The sequence below is a fragment of the Alternaria burnsii genome, assembly GCF_013036055.1.
Source record: "Alternaria burnsii strain CBS107.38 chromosome Unknown 697, whole genome shotgun sequence".
In the NCBI taxonomy this organism is placed as follows: Eukaryota; Fungi; Ascomycota; class Dothideomycetes; order Pleosporales; family Pleosporaceae; genus Alternaria; species Alternaria burnsii.
Genome location: NW_024066120.1, coordinates 350633 through 367654, shown reverse-complemented (window position 1 = coordinate 367654; position 17022 = coordinate 350633). Strand labels below are relative to the sequence as shown.

Sequence of the window (17022 nt, the reverse complement as noted above, 5' to 3'; positions counted from 1 at the left end):
GACACTTAGTTGCCAAATTCTATCGCCCCAGCTGATACAGTGACGACGCAATCACGTACATGAGCGTGGGATAGAACGCGACACAATGCATGTATATTTCACAGTCGCTATGAAAATAAGACTGCGTCCAGCAAAGAGATGCGTATAGCTCGACACCGATGTATCGTAGCCTTGGAGATAGATGTGGAGAAGGCACGTGGTGTGCGGACGCGTCGGAAATTAACCAGAGGCTTGATTTGTTCCAACAGCGTCAATCCTCCACCAGTTCGGTAAAGCTAGGATAACGGCTGCCATCAGTTCAGGACAGAGAACGCCAAGACCATGCGTCATCGTGGTAGGTCTGGCGCGCGTCGTCATTCGAGGCAAGCACGCTAAGCTTCATCAGCCAACGCTATGCTTCTTTCGACTTCGGGCCAAGCCAGGGTCCAACGTGCCGCCGCGTTGGCTTTCGACATTGGGATTGATTATTACACCACCCAGCAATCCTTGACTCAGGGATACACATGTTGTACTGGCAGTTGTCAAAGGTACCCGGGTCATTGAAGTCGTTTCATTGTAGCTTGCTCATACTGTCACAGACACTCACGGCCCGATGAGCAACGCGGAAAAGGAGTGCTGCTAACCGTGCCCCACAGACAACTGACAAGAAACGAAGACCCGCGCAGAGATTGACCAATGCATCAAGGCCCTCTGCGCGATCATCGGCTGTACCTGGATTCCTCGTGGCTAATGCAAACTAATCAGGCACTGTTGAAGATATCCACGGGAATCCACTTGGAAGCCGCGAGTCCCGCGCTCAGGCACCGCTGTCTCTGATGCCGATCCCAATCGTCAACAACAGAATAGCCTGAAACGGTGAGCTCAAACTTGAAGACTCTGTATAGCCACAGGAAGCCATGGAGATTATTTTCCAACATCGATGCTTTGTTCTGCTTGATACGCCTGGGTAATAGCTCTCAGCACATGTCCTTTCGCAAAAAGAAGAAAAGGGTTAGACCGGCTCAGAAACACTCTTCAGCACACAAGATGATATCCGTGCCAGGTCTCAAGATACGGTGAGGTTATCCTCATTACTCCAGCTGAATTCATCCAAACCTGGCATTGCATCTGTGCTGGCAGATCCACCTTCAAGGGACTACAACCACCGATCTGCACCAGAGATGCCGCTTTGCAATGGCTGAGCGCATGGGCCACGACGGTAGATCGACTACACAAGACCTGTAACCAGACTTCGCGCTGTTGATCACCATCCTACTGGTCTTCTCAATGCAGCCAACGGCCATTTACCGGACATTACTACACTGCCACAAGTGTACATCAAGTGGCGTCAGGAGAGAGGTAATGGAACGATGAGTATATAAGTACTGTCGGTGTTACCATGGAAAGAGACATCATCCATCCAGAGCCTCAGCCTCATCCAACTCTTACGACACTCGTTTTACATACCAACTAATATACACTCTTTCCGAGAACTTTTAATTCTTTCAAGATGCGTTTCAACTACTTCCTCGCCGCTGCCGCTGTTGCGAACGCCGCCGTCATTCCCCAAGTCCCCCAGACCAAGGACACTGTCAAGGATGTCACCTCTGGTGTCAAGTCAACCGTCGACGGCGTCACTCTCCCCAAGGTCAACGCCCACGTAGGCCGCCGTGCCCAAGCAAACGTCGGCGCTAAGGTCGCTGGTGTTGAGCCCAAGGTCGGTGTCACTCTAGGACGACGAGTAAACACAGGCGCCAAGGTCAACCTCGAGGGCGTTACATACGACAACGTTAACGTCACCGTTGACAAGGGCATCAACCCCAAGGTCGGCGCCAGCGTAGGCCGCCGCGCCGATGCCAGCGTTGATGCTAAGGTCAACGCTTTGGGTCCCTTCACTGCTGATGCTGCTGCCGGTGCCTCTCTCAACAAGCGACTCGACGCAGAACTTGAGGCAGCAATTGACGCTAAGCTCGAGGCTCTCGGTGTCTCTGCCGATGCCTCCGTCGAAGTCAAGCTCCAGGCTCTTGGCCTCTCCGTCGATGCCTCAGTTGAGGCCAAGCTTAACGCTCTCGGTCTTTCTGTTGATGCCGATGTTGATGCTAAGGTCAACGCGCGCCAAACGATCCCTAACGTCAACGTCCCCAAGGTCGACGGACTTGTTGGCGATGTCACTTCCGGTGCCACCAACGGTGTCAAGTCCACTGTCGACGTAAGTTTTATATCTATCTCACCCATTTCATCCCTCTAACAATTCTGACAGGATGTCAAGGACATTGATGTCGATGCTGAGGTCGACCTTGACAGGCGCCAGCTCCCCAGTGTTGACGGCCTCGTTGGTAACGTCAAGGATGGTGTCAACGGCGTCAAGGACGGTGTCACCTCTACTGTCAACGACGTCAAGAACATCGATGCCCACGCGGATGCTCTGGACAAGTCCGTCGACGCTGCTCTGACCAGGCGCCAGCTCCCTGACGTCAACGGTCTCGTTGGCGGTGTTGAGGGTGCCGTTCCTGGCGTCAAGGCTGTCGAGGATGCCGCTACCCCTATTGTCAACGATGTCAAGGACAACGTCGTTGGTGGTGTTACTGGTGTTGTCTCCCCTATCGTCAACGATGTCAAGGACGGTGTCACCTCTGCTGTCACTCCCATTGTCAACGGCGTCACCGGTGCTGTTGACCCTATCGTCAAGCCCGTCAAGGACGCTGCTACTGGTGCCGTTAAGGGTGTCGAGGGTGCCGTCGCCCCTGTTGTCAGCAACGTTCAGGGCGCTGTTGACCCCGTTGTTAACGGCGCTAAGGGTGCCGTTGAGCCTGCCGTCAAGAACGTCACCGACGGTGCTCTCCCTGTTGTCAACAACCTCAAGGATGGCGTCACCTCTGGTGTCGGCTCTACCGGCCTCTAAGCAACAATGACGACCATGCCACGCGATCTTACCAGCGTCCATAGCTAGACTGTTACCTGTATATCTTAATCTATATTATACCCTCATCGAAATATTACATTATATTGCTAGTATAGAGTTACTCCACCTGTGTCTCCGACAATGCATTGCCTTGTCCTACTGTCCGTTTGATGGCTTGTTTCATTTCGATGCATGGTGTTGTGCCATAACCAAGGTCTACGTATGTGATCTATAATCGACAGGCCACTTACGATTTCTGCATCGCTCACATTCTATAAAGGGAAGGAGCTCTTAAGTAACTTATCGCAAGTGAAGGTGAGTCGGTGAAGGTGAAACGGCGTATGACAGCGTATCAAGTAGTTTTAGCTTGGCAACAAGTGAGAGATCCTTGGGGTCGTCTTCGTAGGCATCAATACAAAACCCACTCGCTTTAGACCTCTCTTCCTCACTTTGACTCCATCTTCTTCTTCGACAGCAATATCCCTACCCTGAGACTTGACAGTATGGATTCCTCGAGCGACACAGACAAGCGGCCGATGTTCAACTTTGAGAAGTGAGTCACAACGAATTTCCAGGGAAAACATACTAAAGCTCCCGCTTCCAGGTACTCGAACTCCAAAGTGCTATCTGATGTTACGATCCGATACGGCGCTTCGGGCGAGCTCAAGTTCGAAGCTCATAGACTGCTGCTGAGCGCACAGTCCCGTTGGTTCGAGGCAGCTTTTACAGGAGGGTTTGCAGTAAGTCCCATATCCCACTTTGCAGTATATACGTTTAACGAAGTACACAGGAGAGCCATGCCAGAGAGATCACTTTGGTTGGAGATGATCCCGATGCTCTCAAAACTATGCTCGGCTTCGCGTATGATCAACAGATACGTAGATGGGAGAGACCGCCGAATGGTACTACCGTCAACATCAAGCGCCTCCTCGAGCTTTATCGTGTGGGCGACAAGTACCAATTCCACACTCTCTTGGTCCCAGTTGCCTCACGGCTCGACAGTTGCATGTATGACTGGTTACGCATGTCTGCAGAACCATTTGACAAAGACAGTATTGCGCGTTCCGAGTTTTGCAGCTTCGTCAGAGACATCTACGAACTCGTCGGTCCAGAACATCGACCCAGCCATCCGTTGGTACAGATCTTACTGGAACTAGCAACAGATTGGCCGAACACAAGCGTTCTGAAGAACACAGGAGATAATCTACCCCTGATAGTAACGGCGTCACAGAAAGTAGCAGAGTTTGGACGAGACATATTTCTTCACTTGATGAACAGAACTGGACTCGCGGAAGCAATTCATGATGGCGAGGCTATCAAGTCTGAGTTGTTCATAGGAGTCCGGCTCAAATGTTGGGCTTGTTGCGTCGTCTCGTGGATAGTGATGATGGACGTTGAAGAAAAGCTGCACAGGGTATGCAGACATTGTGGAAATGCTCTCTAGTATAGATAGTTTTGCTGTCACTACGCCAAAGAGAGAAACTGAGTATCTTATTTGAGCAGAGTACTCCTTCCTACTATAACAAAGCATGTTAGAGCTATATAGACATATATAGAATCTGAAAGTCTACAACACTATTAATCTTAACAATACCTTTTTTTGTGAGCTGGTGTAAGCTGCAAAGTAGAGCTTACTATCTCTACCTGTTCGGTTTTCTCTTGTATAGGGTGCTGCTGTTCTTGTGAGGTACAGATGGCATCATGTAGCTAAGCCCATTTGAGCAAGCCTCGGTAGTGGAGTCTCCGACGCTAGGTCAACCCTGAGATTTGGCTGCCCGTTTCAACATTTCCCCTCGAATTGCGATCAATGAACTTGCGATTCCACCAGCATACCATTTTCACGACGTTACGACCCCTTGACGAACATTTCGTATCCTCCGCTCTCTTTTCTGCCTTGTTGAACTGCTGCTAGAGCTGCTCCTGCTGGTCCCGATATAGCTCGGAACTACCTGCGATATCCCAATAACGACAACAAACACACTCCCTGCAACCGTCAAACCTCACCGCCACTCGACTTGAGCCACGAGACTCACTCAGCTCACACAACATATACTCGCACTCGCTCCTTATATCGAAGCTCCCCACCCTCCTTATCCACCTACAATGCCCGAGACAACCAAAGTCGTGCCCCTCACCTGCCACGGTCACTCACGACCTGTGCCGCACATCCACTTCTCGTCCCTTGTAGACGAAGATCAATACTACATTATATCAGCATGCAAGGATAACAATCCCATGCTCCGCGACGGAGTGACGGGAGACTGGATTGGCACCTTCCTCGGTCACAAAGGCGCAGTGTGGCAAGCGAGGCTATCTTCTGATGCCTCGTTGGCAGCTACTGCCTCTGCAGATTTCTCTGCGTACGTGTTATGACTTCGCGAAATCCGGAAGCGTTCTAACGGTTTACAGAAAGGTCTGGGACACTCACACTGGCGAAGCCCTACACACTCTCTCACACAACCACATCGTTCGCGCAGTCGCATTCCCCAACCAGCCCCATCCCCAGATTCTCGCGACAGGTGGCATGGAGAAGAAGCTGCGCATTTACGACCTTTCGCGCAGCGACGCGACGAGCTTCGAGATCGGCGCAGGTGTCCACACTGGAACCATCAAGTCGATTGTATGGACATCTGACCCGAATGTCATAATAACAGCAGCCGAAGATAAGAAGGTGCGGTGGTGGGATTTGCGCCAAGAGGCTACAATTGGCGAGCATGCCGTGGAAGGCACTGTTGGCTCCTGCGAGTTGGATAACACCTCCTCGGACGGCATCTTGAGCGTAGCCGCTGGAAACAGCGCGTACTTCTTCAACAGCCAGTCGCCCGGCTCACTCATCAAGAGCATCAAGACACCGTACGAGATTGCCAGTGTGGCCCTGCACAACGGAGAGCGCAAATTCGTTACTGGTGGTAGCAACCAGAACGACACTTGGGTCAGAGTTTGGGACTTTGACGAAGAGAAGGAGCTCGAGACCAACAAGGGCCATCACGGACCTATTTGGTCGGCAAGCTTCTCGCCTGACGGAAAGCTCTATGCTACAGGCAGTGAGGACGGAACTGTGAAGCTATGGAAGTTCACGTCTGGACCTTACGGTCTGTGGAAGTAGGATTTCTACACGATACCGATGCTGGCTATGACCATCCATGGAGAAATTGGCAAGGCGCAGTAGTCCGACACCCGAACTAGAGTAAATAAGACACGTGTAAAATCTGCTACCTGGATAAACAATAATATTCTATCTCATCGAGCTTAACATGCGCTGCGCAGATGAGGAGAACCACAATTGGCGCACGTCACAAACAACCATCAGGTTAAGCTTTGCTATCTCGGACTACTCCAGCCAGGGTAACTGTACCCGGGAATTGCCCGATTCGACGTGCCGAAGGATCGACAAACCCAATAGCATGCGGCAACATCAGCAACCTGCATGATACTACGGCCGCCCTAGGTAGCGATATGCAACGCTCAACAAGCCGATAAGAACACCTTGGCATGATAGACGATAACTACCTTCACGGCCGTTGCCAAGGGTGGGAGATGGTGGGAACACATAAGTACAGATGCACCATACACCCCGCTGCCTGTGTTACCGTCCAAACGTTGCGACTTGCGAAACTACCGTTGCCAGGGTCTTCGGCTATCTTGCTTTTACCCAACCCTAGTCAACCACTGTATCCGGACTTGGTCGTCAACATTCAGTTTGTCATCTGTGGACGGACAAGATGGGCGAGAAAGAGCATGATATCTCGCCAGCGCGAGAGGCCAGCATTGACGAGGGGCAACTCGCTGCTGAGAAGCAGATGCGCGACATCGGCGCAGATCTATACCTCGAAGTACAACAATACTCGAGAGAGGAGCTAGAAGCAGAGCGAAAGGTCGTACTTCGGAAGATCGATTGGGTCATTATGCCAATGGTAGGTAGACGCCAACCACTCTTAACAATGCGTTACTAAATAGAAAGATAGATCTGCATGACATACATGATCCAATTCCTCGATAAACTGTCCCTAAACTACGCAAATGCCTACACTCTAACACCTGACCTCGGCCTCGAAGGCGACCGCTACGGTTGGGTCGCCGCCATCTTCAATTTCGGCTACCTCTTCTGGGCGCTCCCAGCAAACTACCTCATTCAGCGACTCCCCGTTTCGAAATACACCGGCTCCATGATCCTCCTCTGGTCCATCCTCCTCTGCTGCCACGTCGCGGCCAAAAACTACGCTGGGATGCTCGCCCTGCGTTTCTTACTGGGTATGTTCGAAGCGAGTATCAGTCCAGCTATCATGAACATTGTCAGCATGTTCTACCGGCGCGACGAACAACCAGTACGCATGTGCGTTTTCCTTGCTTTCAACGGCATGGCGACAATGGTTGGCGCCTTGCTTGGCTACGGCCTTGGTCACGCACACTCGTCGCATATCAAGACCTGGCAGCTCATCTTCCTCGTCATTGGGCTGTTGAACTTCGTCTGGGCGTGGGTGTTCCTCTGGGTCATGCCTGATAGTCCTTCCACTGCGAAATTCTTATCGCACAAGCAGAGAATCGTGGCGATTGACCGGATTGCAAGCAACATGATTGGTGTCAAGACGAAACAGTTCCAGAAGGCGCAGGCGGTGGAAGCTGTTCTTGATTTCAAGGTCCTTTGCATCAGTTTGATTGGACTCTGCTGCGGCGTGATCAACGGCGGTGTGTCAAACTTCTCATCTTCACTCATTCGCGGATTTGGGTTCAGTGGGATTTATGCTACATTACTGCAGCTTCCGACGGGTGCGATTGAGTTTGTGGTTGTCCCGCTTTGTGGGCTTGCAGCTGGGTACTTTAGGGATACGCGTTGTCTCATCCTGGCCGTGGTTTGTTTGCCGCCGTTGGCTGGACTTCTGGGCATTCGACTCACGCCCTTGTCACAACGCTGGAGTCTGGTTGGGTGCACATGGTTGCAGTACATCGTCGGTGCTCCGGTCATTCTGTCGTGGAATCTGCTGACGACAAACATCGCCGGACATACGAAGCGCAGTACGGCGAACGGGCTGTGGTTTGTTTTCTACGCTGGGGGAAACATAGCGGGTGCGAACATTTTCTTTTCAAGAGAGGCGCCGAGGTACTTTTCAGCCTTGACAGGACTTATTGTCTGTTACTGCGCTATGGTGGTTATAGCCGGTGTGCTGGCTTTGTGGATGAGCTGGGAGAATAAGAGGAGGGATAAGAAGTTTGGTCAAGGAGAAGATGAGCAAGCCATTAGGGATGGATTTAGCGATTTGACGGATAAGCAGGCCAAGCACTTTAGATATGCGTTGTAAAAAGGATAGGTCGAGATGATCAAAACATAACTCTGCCGCGTACATTACAGTACATCTACAGTCTAAGATTCGGAGACTTCGATCGGATTTTCTAGCCACAACTCAGTTGAGCCTACAGGTTTTGTCCGGGTGCTTCCTAGGTATACGGGCCGCTTACTAATAGAAGTCTTGGAAGTTACTGAAACTGAACAAAGGCCTCTGTCGGATCGTTGATACTTCTATAGTATCCATCACTCTAGACTCGTCCGAGTCTAGTCTGCTTGCCCAGAGAAGGTTCCTTGTTAAACATTTTGGCTTGGCTAGAGTCATAGGTGCTAGGTGCCAATAGTGAGCTAGCGATTCAGATACGATTTGTAAGCCGGAGTGAGAGAGATGTCAGTGAGTAGGTATCAAGCTCAAGGTTTCCGTGGTACCCGCAGGTCTTGCGTGGCGTCGACAAGCATGAGAAATTCACAGCTGCAGTCTGGGGCTATACGCAAACATATAAGGCTGCGAATATCCAGAGACATCTGGGAATATCGAACCATCACAACTCGTTTGCTCAACCGATACCCCGAAAAATGGCTCAACCTAGGAGAATTCTTATCGTCGGTGGAACGGGAATGATCGGAGGATACGCTGCCCTTCACCTTCACTCTCATGGCTACGCCGTTACGCTTGCTGGTCGCCACCCCGTAAAAGAAGTCCCGATTCTTAAAGACCTCCCCTTCATCAAGATCAACTATGTTTCTGGAGAGTATACGCCAGACGTATTCTCAAGCTTCGATAGCATCGTCTTCTCAGCTGGTGCCGATGTACGACACGTCCCTCAAAACAGTTTTGCGGACGAGTATTATCTTCAATCGTCCGAGGCCATAGTGGAATTTGCTCGATCAGCCCGGGACGCCGGCGTTGCGAGATTCGTGCACATCGGCAGTTTCTATCCGCACATTGCACCTCAGCTGGTCGATACAGTCCCCTATATACGGTCACGAAAGCTTGCTGCTGACGGAATCACTTCACTAGCGACGACTCAATTCCATGCGTGCAGTCTGGATGCTCCTTTTGTCGTCGGGGTCGTGCCAGGCATGAAAGTCCCAATGTTTGTGGCATATACTCAGTTTGCGGAGGGCAAGCTTGGTATCCCTCCATCGGCACCTACTGGAAATACGAACTTCGTTTCCGTCGAGTCTTTGGCCATAGCAATCACCGCCGCACTAGAACAGAGTGAGTCTGTGTCTAGTAGAGCCATCCTCATCGGGGGCGAGAACCTCACGTTTTCGGAGTATTTTGGTCTGTTCTTCTCTGCCGTGGGCAATCACATAGCGATACCTGCCTCAAATCAGGAACACCCTCTGATGCCAGATTCGTCGCTTTGGGCCGGACGTAGCATTGAAGCTTATGAGCCAGATGCTTCAGATGAAGCTCTGCTTGGTAACTATCGTCGCGAAAGCATTCGAGATACTGTCCAGCGGATAGTGAAGGAATACCGGTCATTGCAGTTAGTGTGACAATGAGAAAAGATCGTGCGGCGACTCGTGGCTTGCATGTCCAGCCTTAGCCCTTCAGCCTTGCTCCAGCTGCTCTTCCGCCCTAGAGATTGCAGTGCAACTTCCGAACCACCGCTACCAATATTCTCCTACAGCAGCGGTGCATTAGTGCCTCGCGCATCCCTGCATATAAAACGAGGCATTGGCCCAGAACATCTGGGCTAAGCCAGATTCATAGCTTGTGCAAGCACACGCAACGACCGCTCCTCCACGCTAAAGATTGCAGTGCAAATAGAAGAATCCAAACTTGTTCAGAACATTTAGCGACTGCATAACCACGCTAAAGATTGCAGTGCAACAAGCAACCACGACGTGCACGAATGATTGGCCCAACGTGCAGTCTGCCCATTAAACGTATACTTCTTCGCTTACATACTCAGCCCTGTCCCTTCAGCCCTGCTCCAGTTGCTCTTCTGCACTAAGAATTGCAGTGCAGTGCCCAGACAGAGTGGTCCAGAGTGGCCACCTAGCCTAAACGAGTCGGTGCTGCAGATTGGTCAGAACATTTAGGCATGTTCAGCCTCAGGCACACCTACATATTAGCTCAGCACATGGCATGACAGCTCAGTCACGCTAAAGATTGCATTGCAAACCGGAAACAAACACACTGATATCTGCTATTCGTTTTGCTGATGAAGTGGATAAGTGACTGAATAACTCGCGATGCTGGTTGGTTTCCACATGTTGATCAGGATCTTGTCACTCATATTATTCGATTTGAACTACAGGTGCATCTAGTATTTCCCACTCTCCTTAACCAACCCATTCTTCTCATTCTCAGCCTTGGGTTTCAACGCCCACTCGGGCGCCTCATCAATCTCATCCTCCTCTGCCTTATCCCCCTCCTCCTTGGTCTTGTGCACACTACTAGGCAAATGCTCCGCAGGCGCATACACGGTAATCAACTCCAGCGGCTGATCCCCCTTTGTAACAAACTGATGCTGCGTGCCAGCCGGCACAACAACGACATCACCCGCCTTGACCTCCTGATCCTTACCATTCACCGTCGCAAGCCCCTTTCCCGAGGTAAACAAGAGGATCTGGTCGACGGTGTGGACTTCGTCGCCAATCTCGCCGTTGACGGGTACTTCCATGGCGACGATTTGCGAGTAGAGACCCGTGTGCAGGACAGTTCGGAAGTCGCCAAACGACCGCTTTTCAGACATGAGGCCGGGGAAATGCACCATTTCATGTTTTGGGGGCGCGTTTTCCCGGTTTCCGACTTTCTTGAAGGCTTCCATCTTGGGGGCTGGGGCGTAGAGTCTTGGGGTGGAGGTAGACAAGGATTTGGTGATGGTGGGTGTTGTAGTTCGCTTTGTGAGTGTGGATGTGGATAGGCGGAGAAGCCGGGATGTGGTGTTGAGCATTGAAGTTGTTTGTGTGGTGTATGTGTTTTGATGGCAAGTTATATGGTTGTTATATGGTATGTCGTTCAATACTGCATCACACATCGCGTCAGCGCGCGTTAGGGATGGAGGTCTAGACTCCATGGTATGCATGACGTCACTATAACGTTCCTTTTGCGATGTACGGGCACATTGCCCCGTTCGGTGCGCTAGGTAGTTTGAGTATGTGCTAATTGGTGGTCTGCCATGTATCAAGTCATGGTGCGTGTTTTGAGTGGTGTCGTACCTGATTATGTGATGGTTATGCGATGCGAGCTGGAATCAGGGTGCTAAGTAAACTAACGGAACACGTCCCGCTACATGCTGCACGCGGTAAGACCTGTAGGTCACTACTGTGGTAATATTGAGAGGAGAACGATATTTTGATTATAGTTGCAATGCTCAGATATATGAACAGGCGGGAAGTGATACTATCTCCAAGCCTATTATAACCTAGGACCTGGTTTGTGGGACTTGTTGGTACATGGCTACATCATGCCATCCAAGGAGCGCTATAGAATAAGTCGGTTTGCTCTCAGAATCCTAGTATTGAGCGCGGTGTTCTTGCAAGGTCTTGCTAATACCGAAGTCCAGCGAGCCTGGTGTTAACATGGCTGTTGCTGGCGGGCTCGCCCACCTTTGCTTTCGTTTGTGGAGAAGCAGAAGAGTCGCGTTACAGTATCGCGATTGCCATTTAAAAAATACCAAATAGGTCTCTCATTAGACGCGATTGCGGCCAGCGACTTCTTCCTCTTCGAGCTCTCGCTCAACCTCCTCCTCTTCAGTAGGTTTGGGGCTCTTGACATCCTTGGCAGGAACGTCCCCGCCACTCATTTGCCATTCCATAAGCTTGTTGAATGCGCCCTCTGGGTTTGAGCTGAGCTGCTCGTAGGTGCCTTCTTCGGCTACTCTACCGTCAGCATCGATGCAGATGATACGGTCAGAACGCTTGATTGTCGACAGGCGATGTGCGATGCTAATAGTTGTATTGTTCTCCTGGAGGAGTTTGTTGAGTGCTTGGTTGACAAGAGTCTCCGACTCCGCATCGAGAGCACTTGTTGCCTCGTCGAGGATGAGGATGTCGGGCTTCTTGATGAGTGCTCGTGCAATAGCGATACGTTGTTTCTGGCCTCCTGAAAGCTGAGTACCTCTGGCGCCAGCGTGTGTTTCAAGGCCGTCGGGCTGTACAGATTAGCAGGAATCTTACATAGGGAGGTTCATACTTACGAAATCGCTGATGAACTGGCAGTTGGCCTTTCGTGCAGCGGCCACAATTTCAGCGCGAGTGGCATTGGGCACACCATATGCGATGTTCTCGGCGATGGTACCAGAGAAGAGCACGGGCTCCTGACCAACGTAACCAATCTTTCTTCTCAACTGCTTCGCGTTAAGAGTGGTAATGTCTCGACCGTCGATAGTGATAGTTCCAGTGTTGGGGACATAGAAGCGCAGGAGGAGACTAGCGACTGTAGACTTGCCAGCTCCGCTAGGCGCAACGATGGCCACATTTGTTCCTTGTTCAATCTTGAAGCTGAGGTCCTTGAAAATAGTGACTGCTGGCCTAGTGGGATAGCTAAAGGAAACATTCCTGAACTCGATGGGACCGCGCGCTGACTTGACTGGCAGACCCTTGGTGGGGGATATTGTCGGGTTGCGATCTTGAAGCTCAAAGAGACGGCTGGCAGCTCCAACACCCTTCATCATCTCACCGTAGAAACCAGAAAGACCGACCATACTGGAACCGGCGTAGACAGTGTACATCAAGAACGAGGAGAGTTCGCCGATAGAAATGACTCCGTTCTTGACCATGTTGCTGCCAACATAAAGAATGGAGATGATAGTCAAATTACCCATCAATCCAGTGCTTCCGTAGAAAGTTGCGGCGACCACGGCTTCCTTCTTTCCTAGAGCGAATATCCTCTTGATTTGTCGATTGTAGCGTGATGCTTCTTGGACTTCTCCAGCGAAGGCTTGACTTGTTCTAACGTTACCCAACCGCTCTTCAGCAATCTTAGTCAAAGTTCCCAAGTTCTTCTGAATCTTGCGACTCAGATTCCGTAGCGAGCGACCAGAGAAGAAGGCGACGAGAGCGACGGGTGGGGCAATCAGAGCGAGAATACCAGTAAGCTTCAGACTGACGAAACCCATCATGGCAAAACCAGCTGCACCGCTGACGAGCGCACGCAGACCGTCAGACAAGTTCTGCGTGATGCTCTTTCCAACGATGATGGTATCTGAGCCGAGACGGGAGATGAGATCTCCAACCCTGTTGGCGTCGAAGAACTCTGCGTTTTGCACGAATGTCTTGCGGTAAAGCTGGGATCGCAGGCGAGCCACGATGCGTTCTCCAACGATTCGCAGAATAATGATACGCCCAAAGTTGAATGCCGCGCCAGTTGTCAAGACACCCGCCAGTGCGAAGTAGAAGACGGAGGGAGACATGCCAAAGAGTAAGCCATCGGTGTTCTCGGTCGAAGTTGCAGCGTCCAAGATCTTGCCGATTGAGAAAGGTACAGATAGAGAGATGCCAGATCCCACGAGCAGGAATACGAATGCCCAAGAGAGTACGCCAAGCTCCGGTCGGGCAATCTTGATCAATCTCCAGATTTCTTTCATGCCACCGGGTGTGCTTCCAGAACCAGAACCATCCTTGCTGAGCTTGGCGCTCAAGTTGACCTGCTTCGCCTGCGCCGCCTTCTCAGACTTTGCAAAGCCTTGTTCCTCGTTCTCCAGTTCGCCATCATGCTCTTCAACATCCACGATGCCCTTTTCTTTAATCTCCTCCCTGTATGACTTGCGTTGCCTTGCAGGCTTTGTACCGCTCGACGCTTCCGCTAGTAATCGCGACGTAGTGAACATGCGAGCTGGGCTTGGTACGCCATTGTGACGTGTGGTGCCCGTGGTTGCGAATCGGGATATCGACGATGGGGGGAAGAGACATGGCGCGGCGCTGTTCAGCGACGTCCTAGGTATTGAAGCGGTTGAAATTGGCTTGGTAGCGAATGACGTTGATTTTTGGCGTGTTGCTGTCGTCGAGATGCGCGACTGTATTTGTGAGAAGAGGGCGCCGTTGCCTGGGCCGTGCCAGGCCTTCGCCGAGAAAACCAGCGGGCCGCGCATGGCGTGGAATGGGTAGACTGGACGGCTACCGGAGTGTGAGAGCGGATTGGGGCGTTATTGAGACATTCCACATGGCGATACACGGGCGAACATGGGAGTGGACGACTTCGGAGATGTCAATCAAAAGTTCGGCGCCGCCCTGATGACGACAGGACTCGCCAAGTGCCGCGGCTCGATCTCCGATGTGACCCTGAACTTTGAGCCAGGGCACACAACTCCAACCCTCTTACTTTGGGTACGCAGTATCAACGATCAAAGTACTGTAGATATTCACGAGGGCTGGTTCTACTTTTTGTTTGCGACTCTACGACGTCATCATCACGGCATGCTACAGCTGCAGGCTCCTGCTATGCGGGCACCATCAATCCACGATAGTCTGACAACTATAGAGCCCTGAGAAAAAAAGACATTGTGATGTCAAGATCAATGTCACGCTCAGACAAAAACGGCGAGTGTGATCGAACAAGAACTTGAGCACCAGCGCTCGGCCTTGCAGCCTATCCATAGTATGACTGGAAAGAGCAAGTGACAACTGAGTCATCTTCACTCACCGTGAGGCGTTCCGTGCACCACAGGATAATACGTAGCAACTCTCAAGGAATATCGTTCCTCGTCTATCCTCTGAGGACTACGATAACGCGCCTGCACAACTAGGCTACCATCATCAGCCATGACATCTCTACCCCCATCTCTGATACATCTAGACGGCACAACTCTCGAAGGTGGCGGCCAACTCCTCCGAGTAGCCCTTGGTCTTTCGAGCCTTACCAGAAAGCCGATACACATTACCCAGATCCGAGGCAAGCGCTCTGGTGGCGGAGGACTGAAAGCTCAGCACCTGACTAGTGTCGAGTGGCTAGGCCTAGCCAGCGAGGCGAAGACCACTGGTGCAGAGCTCAAGAGCAAGGAGATTGTATTCACTCCAGGAGCTGCTCTTCAAGCCAATAATTTGTTGAACGCTGGGGAGGTGCGGATCCGACAGACGACTCCTGGAAGCGTCAATCTGGTATTGCAAGCTATCCTACCATATATCCTCTTCTCTGGCGTCGAACATCCAATCCGAGTCCGCATAGAGGGAGGAACCAATGTGTCAAGTGCACCCTCAATCGACTACATAACTCAAGTTCTTATCCCAATGCTTCAGTTGATTGGCATACCACATATCACCACCGCTATCCACTCGCGCGGCTGGTCACAAGGCAGGGCAGCCATCGGCAGCGTCACATACACCATCACACCTCTGCAGGCCAGACTACCAGGATTCCAGCTAACCGAGAGAGGAGACATTGTCAGCATAACTGCAACGATCATAGCACCGCGGGATACCGAACAACAGTTCCGCGAGGAGTTAGACGACATGTTTGAGCGACGAATACTCCGCTGCCTTGGCAGTAACGCCGGTAATGCAGAAATAAGTACTACCATCACATTCGAGCATTCACATCACGAGAAGAGATATTATCTTCTCCTTGTAGCGACAACATCTACTGGCATGAGAATTGGTCGCGATTGGCTCTATGATCGCGGTTTCAAGTCCGGCCTTCTCGAGCGCATCGTTCCCGGTATGGTGAAGAAAGTGTCTGATGATTTGATGGCAGAGATTGAGCATGGGGGGTGTGTCGATGAGTATCTGAGGGATCAGCTGGTTGTGTTTCAGGCGCTCGCTCAAGGGGAGAGTCGGGTTTATGGAGGAAAGAAGAAAGATGGGGGGTTTCTGGAGCCGAGTCTACATGCGAAGACTGCTATGTGGGTGGCGAAAGAGATTCTTGGAGTAGACTTCGATGGAGAGAGTGTATGCGAGGGTGTGGGGTATGCAGCGAGTGTTGTGAATGAGGTGGGAGAAGATATGGCAAAGAGTTTGGAGGGGCTAGCTGTTTCCTTGTAAGACAATATCAATAAGACAATTGTGTATTGAAGTATTACCCTACATCCCACAAGATTTCATCAACGTGTCCCAAGGGTGCCTGGATCTGACTGTCGAGAATAGTTTTTTACTAGCATCTCCGCGTTGACACTATCGCCATTGCAGACCTAGTGATAGAATTTATAAGGAGCAAGTTCAAACAAAGCCCGTTTATACTCTGCGCTAGATAAATTTCCCTTCTATCGATTGTTAGTTCCGCGGAAGATAACGATAATACTTCATCATATTAGAAGCCCAAGTCTGCGACGCTTTCTCAGGCTCAGGAGTATGGTCCTCCTTGCTGGCTGCAGTGGCTTTGTCCGCCTCGCTAGTATGAACCTTCGAGGGACCATGGGTACCAGGTGCAGCTTCAGAATACACGGGGCGCGGAGCGCTATCTGAGAATTGGTTAGTTGTGCACTTAGACGGATTAGGAGTACGAGGCGATTGATGACTTACTCTTGGTATTGATAAGGTCGGTGTATGAGCTGAGGCTATCGGTTTCGTGCATGATTTCGGTGGTACGGTGGATAGACATGATTCAGAAGGGTACAATAAACGTGTTGAACAAGGGTAGTTGAGAAATATGGTTGAGACTTCGTTATGCTCTTGGAAATTGAACAGGATAAACGATCTAGAAAGAGGTTGAGGGGAACATGTACAGCTACATATAGTGAAGCCAAGTGCGTGTTTGGGGACAGACTTCTACTGCGATACAATACAGTGTAACTCGACAGCGTTGTGCCTGCACTTCATTGCCAGCACGTCCATCATATCAATAGAGGTTGCGGGAAAGAGGCGGAATCCCATGACAAAAGTCTCACTCCTGATAATTTATCAATCACCCAATGTGCTTCCATTCACGCACCTGCCGAACTAGCTTACGCAGCCAAAGCTCTGGTCTGGT

The 17022-nt window shown here is 51.1% G+C and overlaps 7 protein-coding genes across 7 annotated transcripts; 4 read left to right on the top strand and 3 right to left on the bottom strand.

The window, feature by feature from the left end:
* Positions 1-1489: 1489 nt before the first annotated feature.
* Positions 1490-5987, top strand: GT037_008942 (uncharacterized protein; the record flags this gene model as incomplete). Its single annotated transcript, XM_038933989.1, has 7 exons — positions 1490-2188; positions 2240-2860; positions 3316-3434; positions 3486-3621; positions 3672-4295; positions 4919-5241; positions 5291-5987. 7 exons carry the CDS (start codon positions 1490-1492, stop codon positions 5985-5987), a joined length of 3219 nt encoding a protein of 1072 aa, XP_038783334.1.
* A 616-nt stretch (positions 5988-6603) lies between these two features.
* Positions 6604-8178, top strand: GT037_008941 (allantoin permease; the record flags this gene model as incomplete). Its single annotated transcript, XM_038933988.1, has 2 exons — positions 6604-6795; positions 6847-8178. 2 exons carry the CDS (start codon positions 6604-6606, stop codon positions 8176-8178), a joined length of 1524 nt encoding a protein of 507 aa, XP_038783333.1.
* Positions 8179-8738: 560 nt separating this feature from the next.
* On the top strand, positions 8739-9668 carry GT037_008940 (nad-binding protein; the record flags this gene model as incomplete). Its single annotated transcript, XM_038933987.1, has 1 exon — positions 8739-9668. One exon carries the CDS (start codon positions 8739-8741, stop codon positions 9666-9668), a length of 930 nt encoding a protein of 309 aa, XP_038783332.1.
* Positions 9669-10441: 773 nt separating this feature from the next.
* Positions 10442-11074, bottom strand: GT037_008939 (uncharacterized protein; the record flags this gene model as incomplete). Its single annotated transcript, XM_038933986.1, has 1 exon — positions 10442-11074. The coding sequence occupies one exon, from the start codon at positions 11072-11074 to the stop codon at positions 10442-10444; it is 633 nt and encodes a 210-aa protein (XP_038783331.1).
* Positions 11075-11812: 738 nt separating this feature from the next.
* GT037_008938 (atp-dependent permease mdl2) lies at positions 11813-14212 on the bottom strand (the record flags this gene model as incomplete). The annotated part of the gene is made up of 2 exons (XM_038933985.1): positions 11813-12274; positions 12320-14212. 2 exons carry the CDS (start codon positions 14210-14212, stop codon positions 11813-11815), a joined length of 2355 nt encoding a protein of 784 aa, XP_038783330.1.
* A 670-nt stretch (positions 14213-14882) lies between these two features.
* Positions 14883-16097, top strand: GT037_008937 (rna 3-terminal phosphate cyclase; the record flags this gene model as incomplete). Its single annotated transcript, XM_038933984.1, has 1 exon — positions 14883-16097. One exon carries the CDS (start codon positions 14883-14885, stop codon positions 16095-16097), a length of 1215 nt encoding a protein of 404 aa, XP_038783329.1.
* A 228-nt stretch (positions 16098-16325) lies between these two features.
* Positions 16326-16653, bottom strand: GT037_008936 (uncharacterized protein; the record flags this gene model as incomplete). The annotated part of the gene is made up of 2 exons (XM_038933983.1): positions 16326-16513; positions 16575-16653. The coding sequence occupies 2 exons, from the start codon at positions 16651-16653 to the stop codon at positions 16326-16328; spliced, it is 267 nt and encodes an 88-aa protein (XP_038783328.1).
* Between the last annotated feature and the right edge of the window lie 369 nt (positions 16654-17022).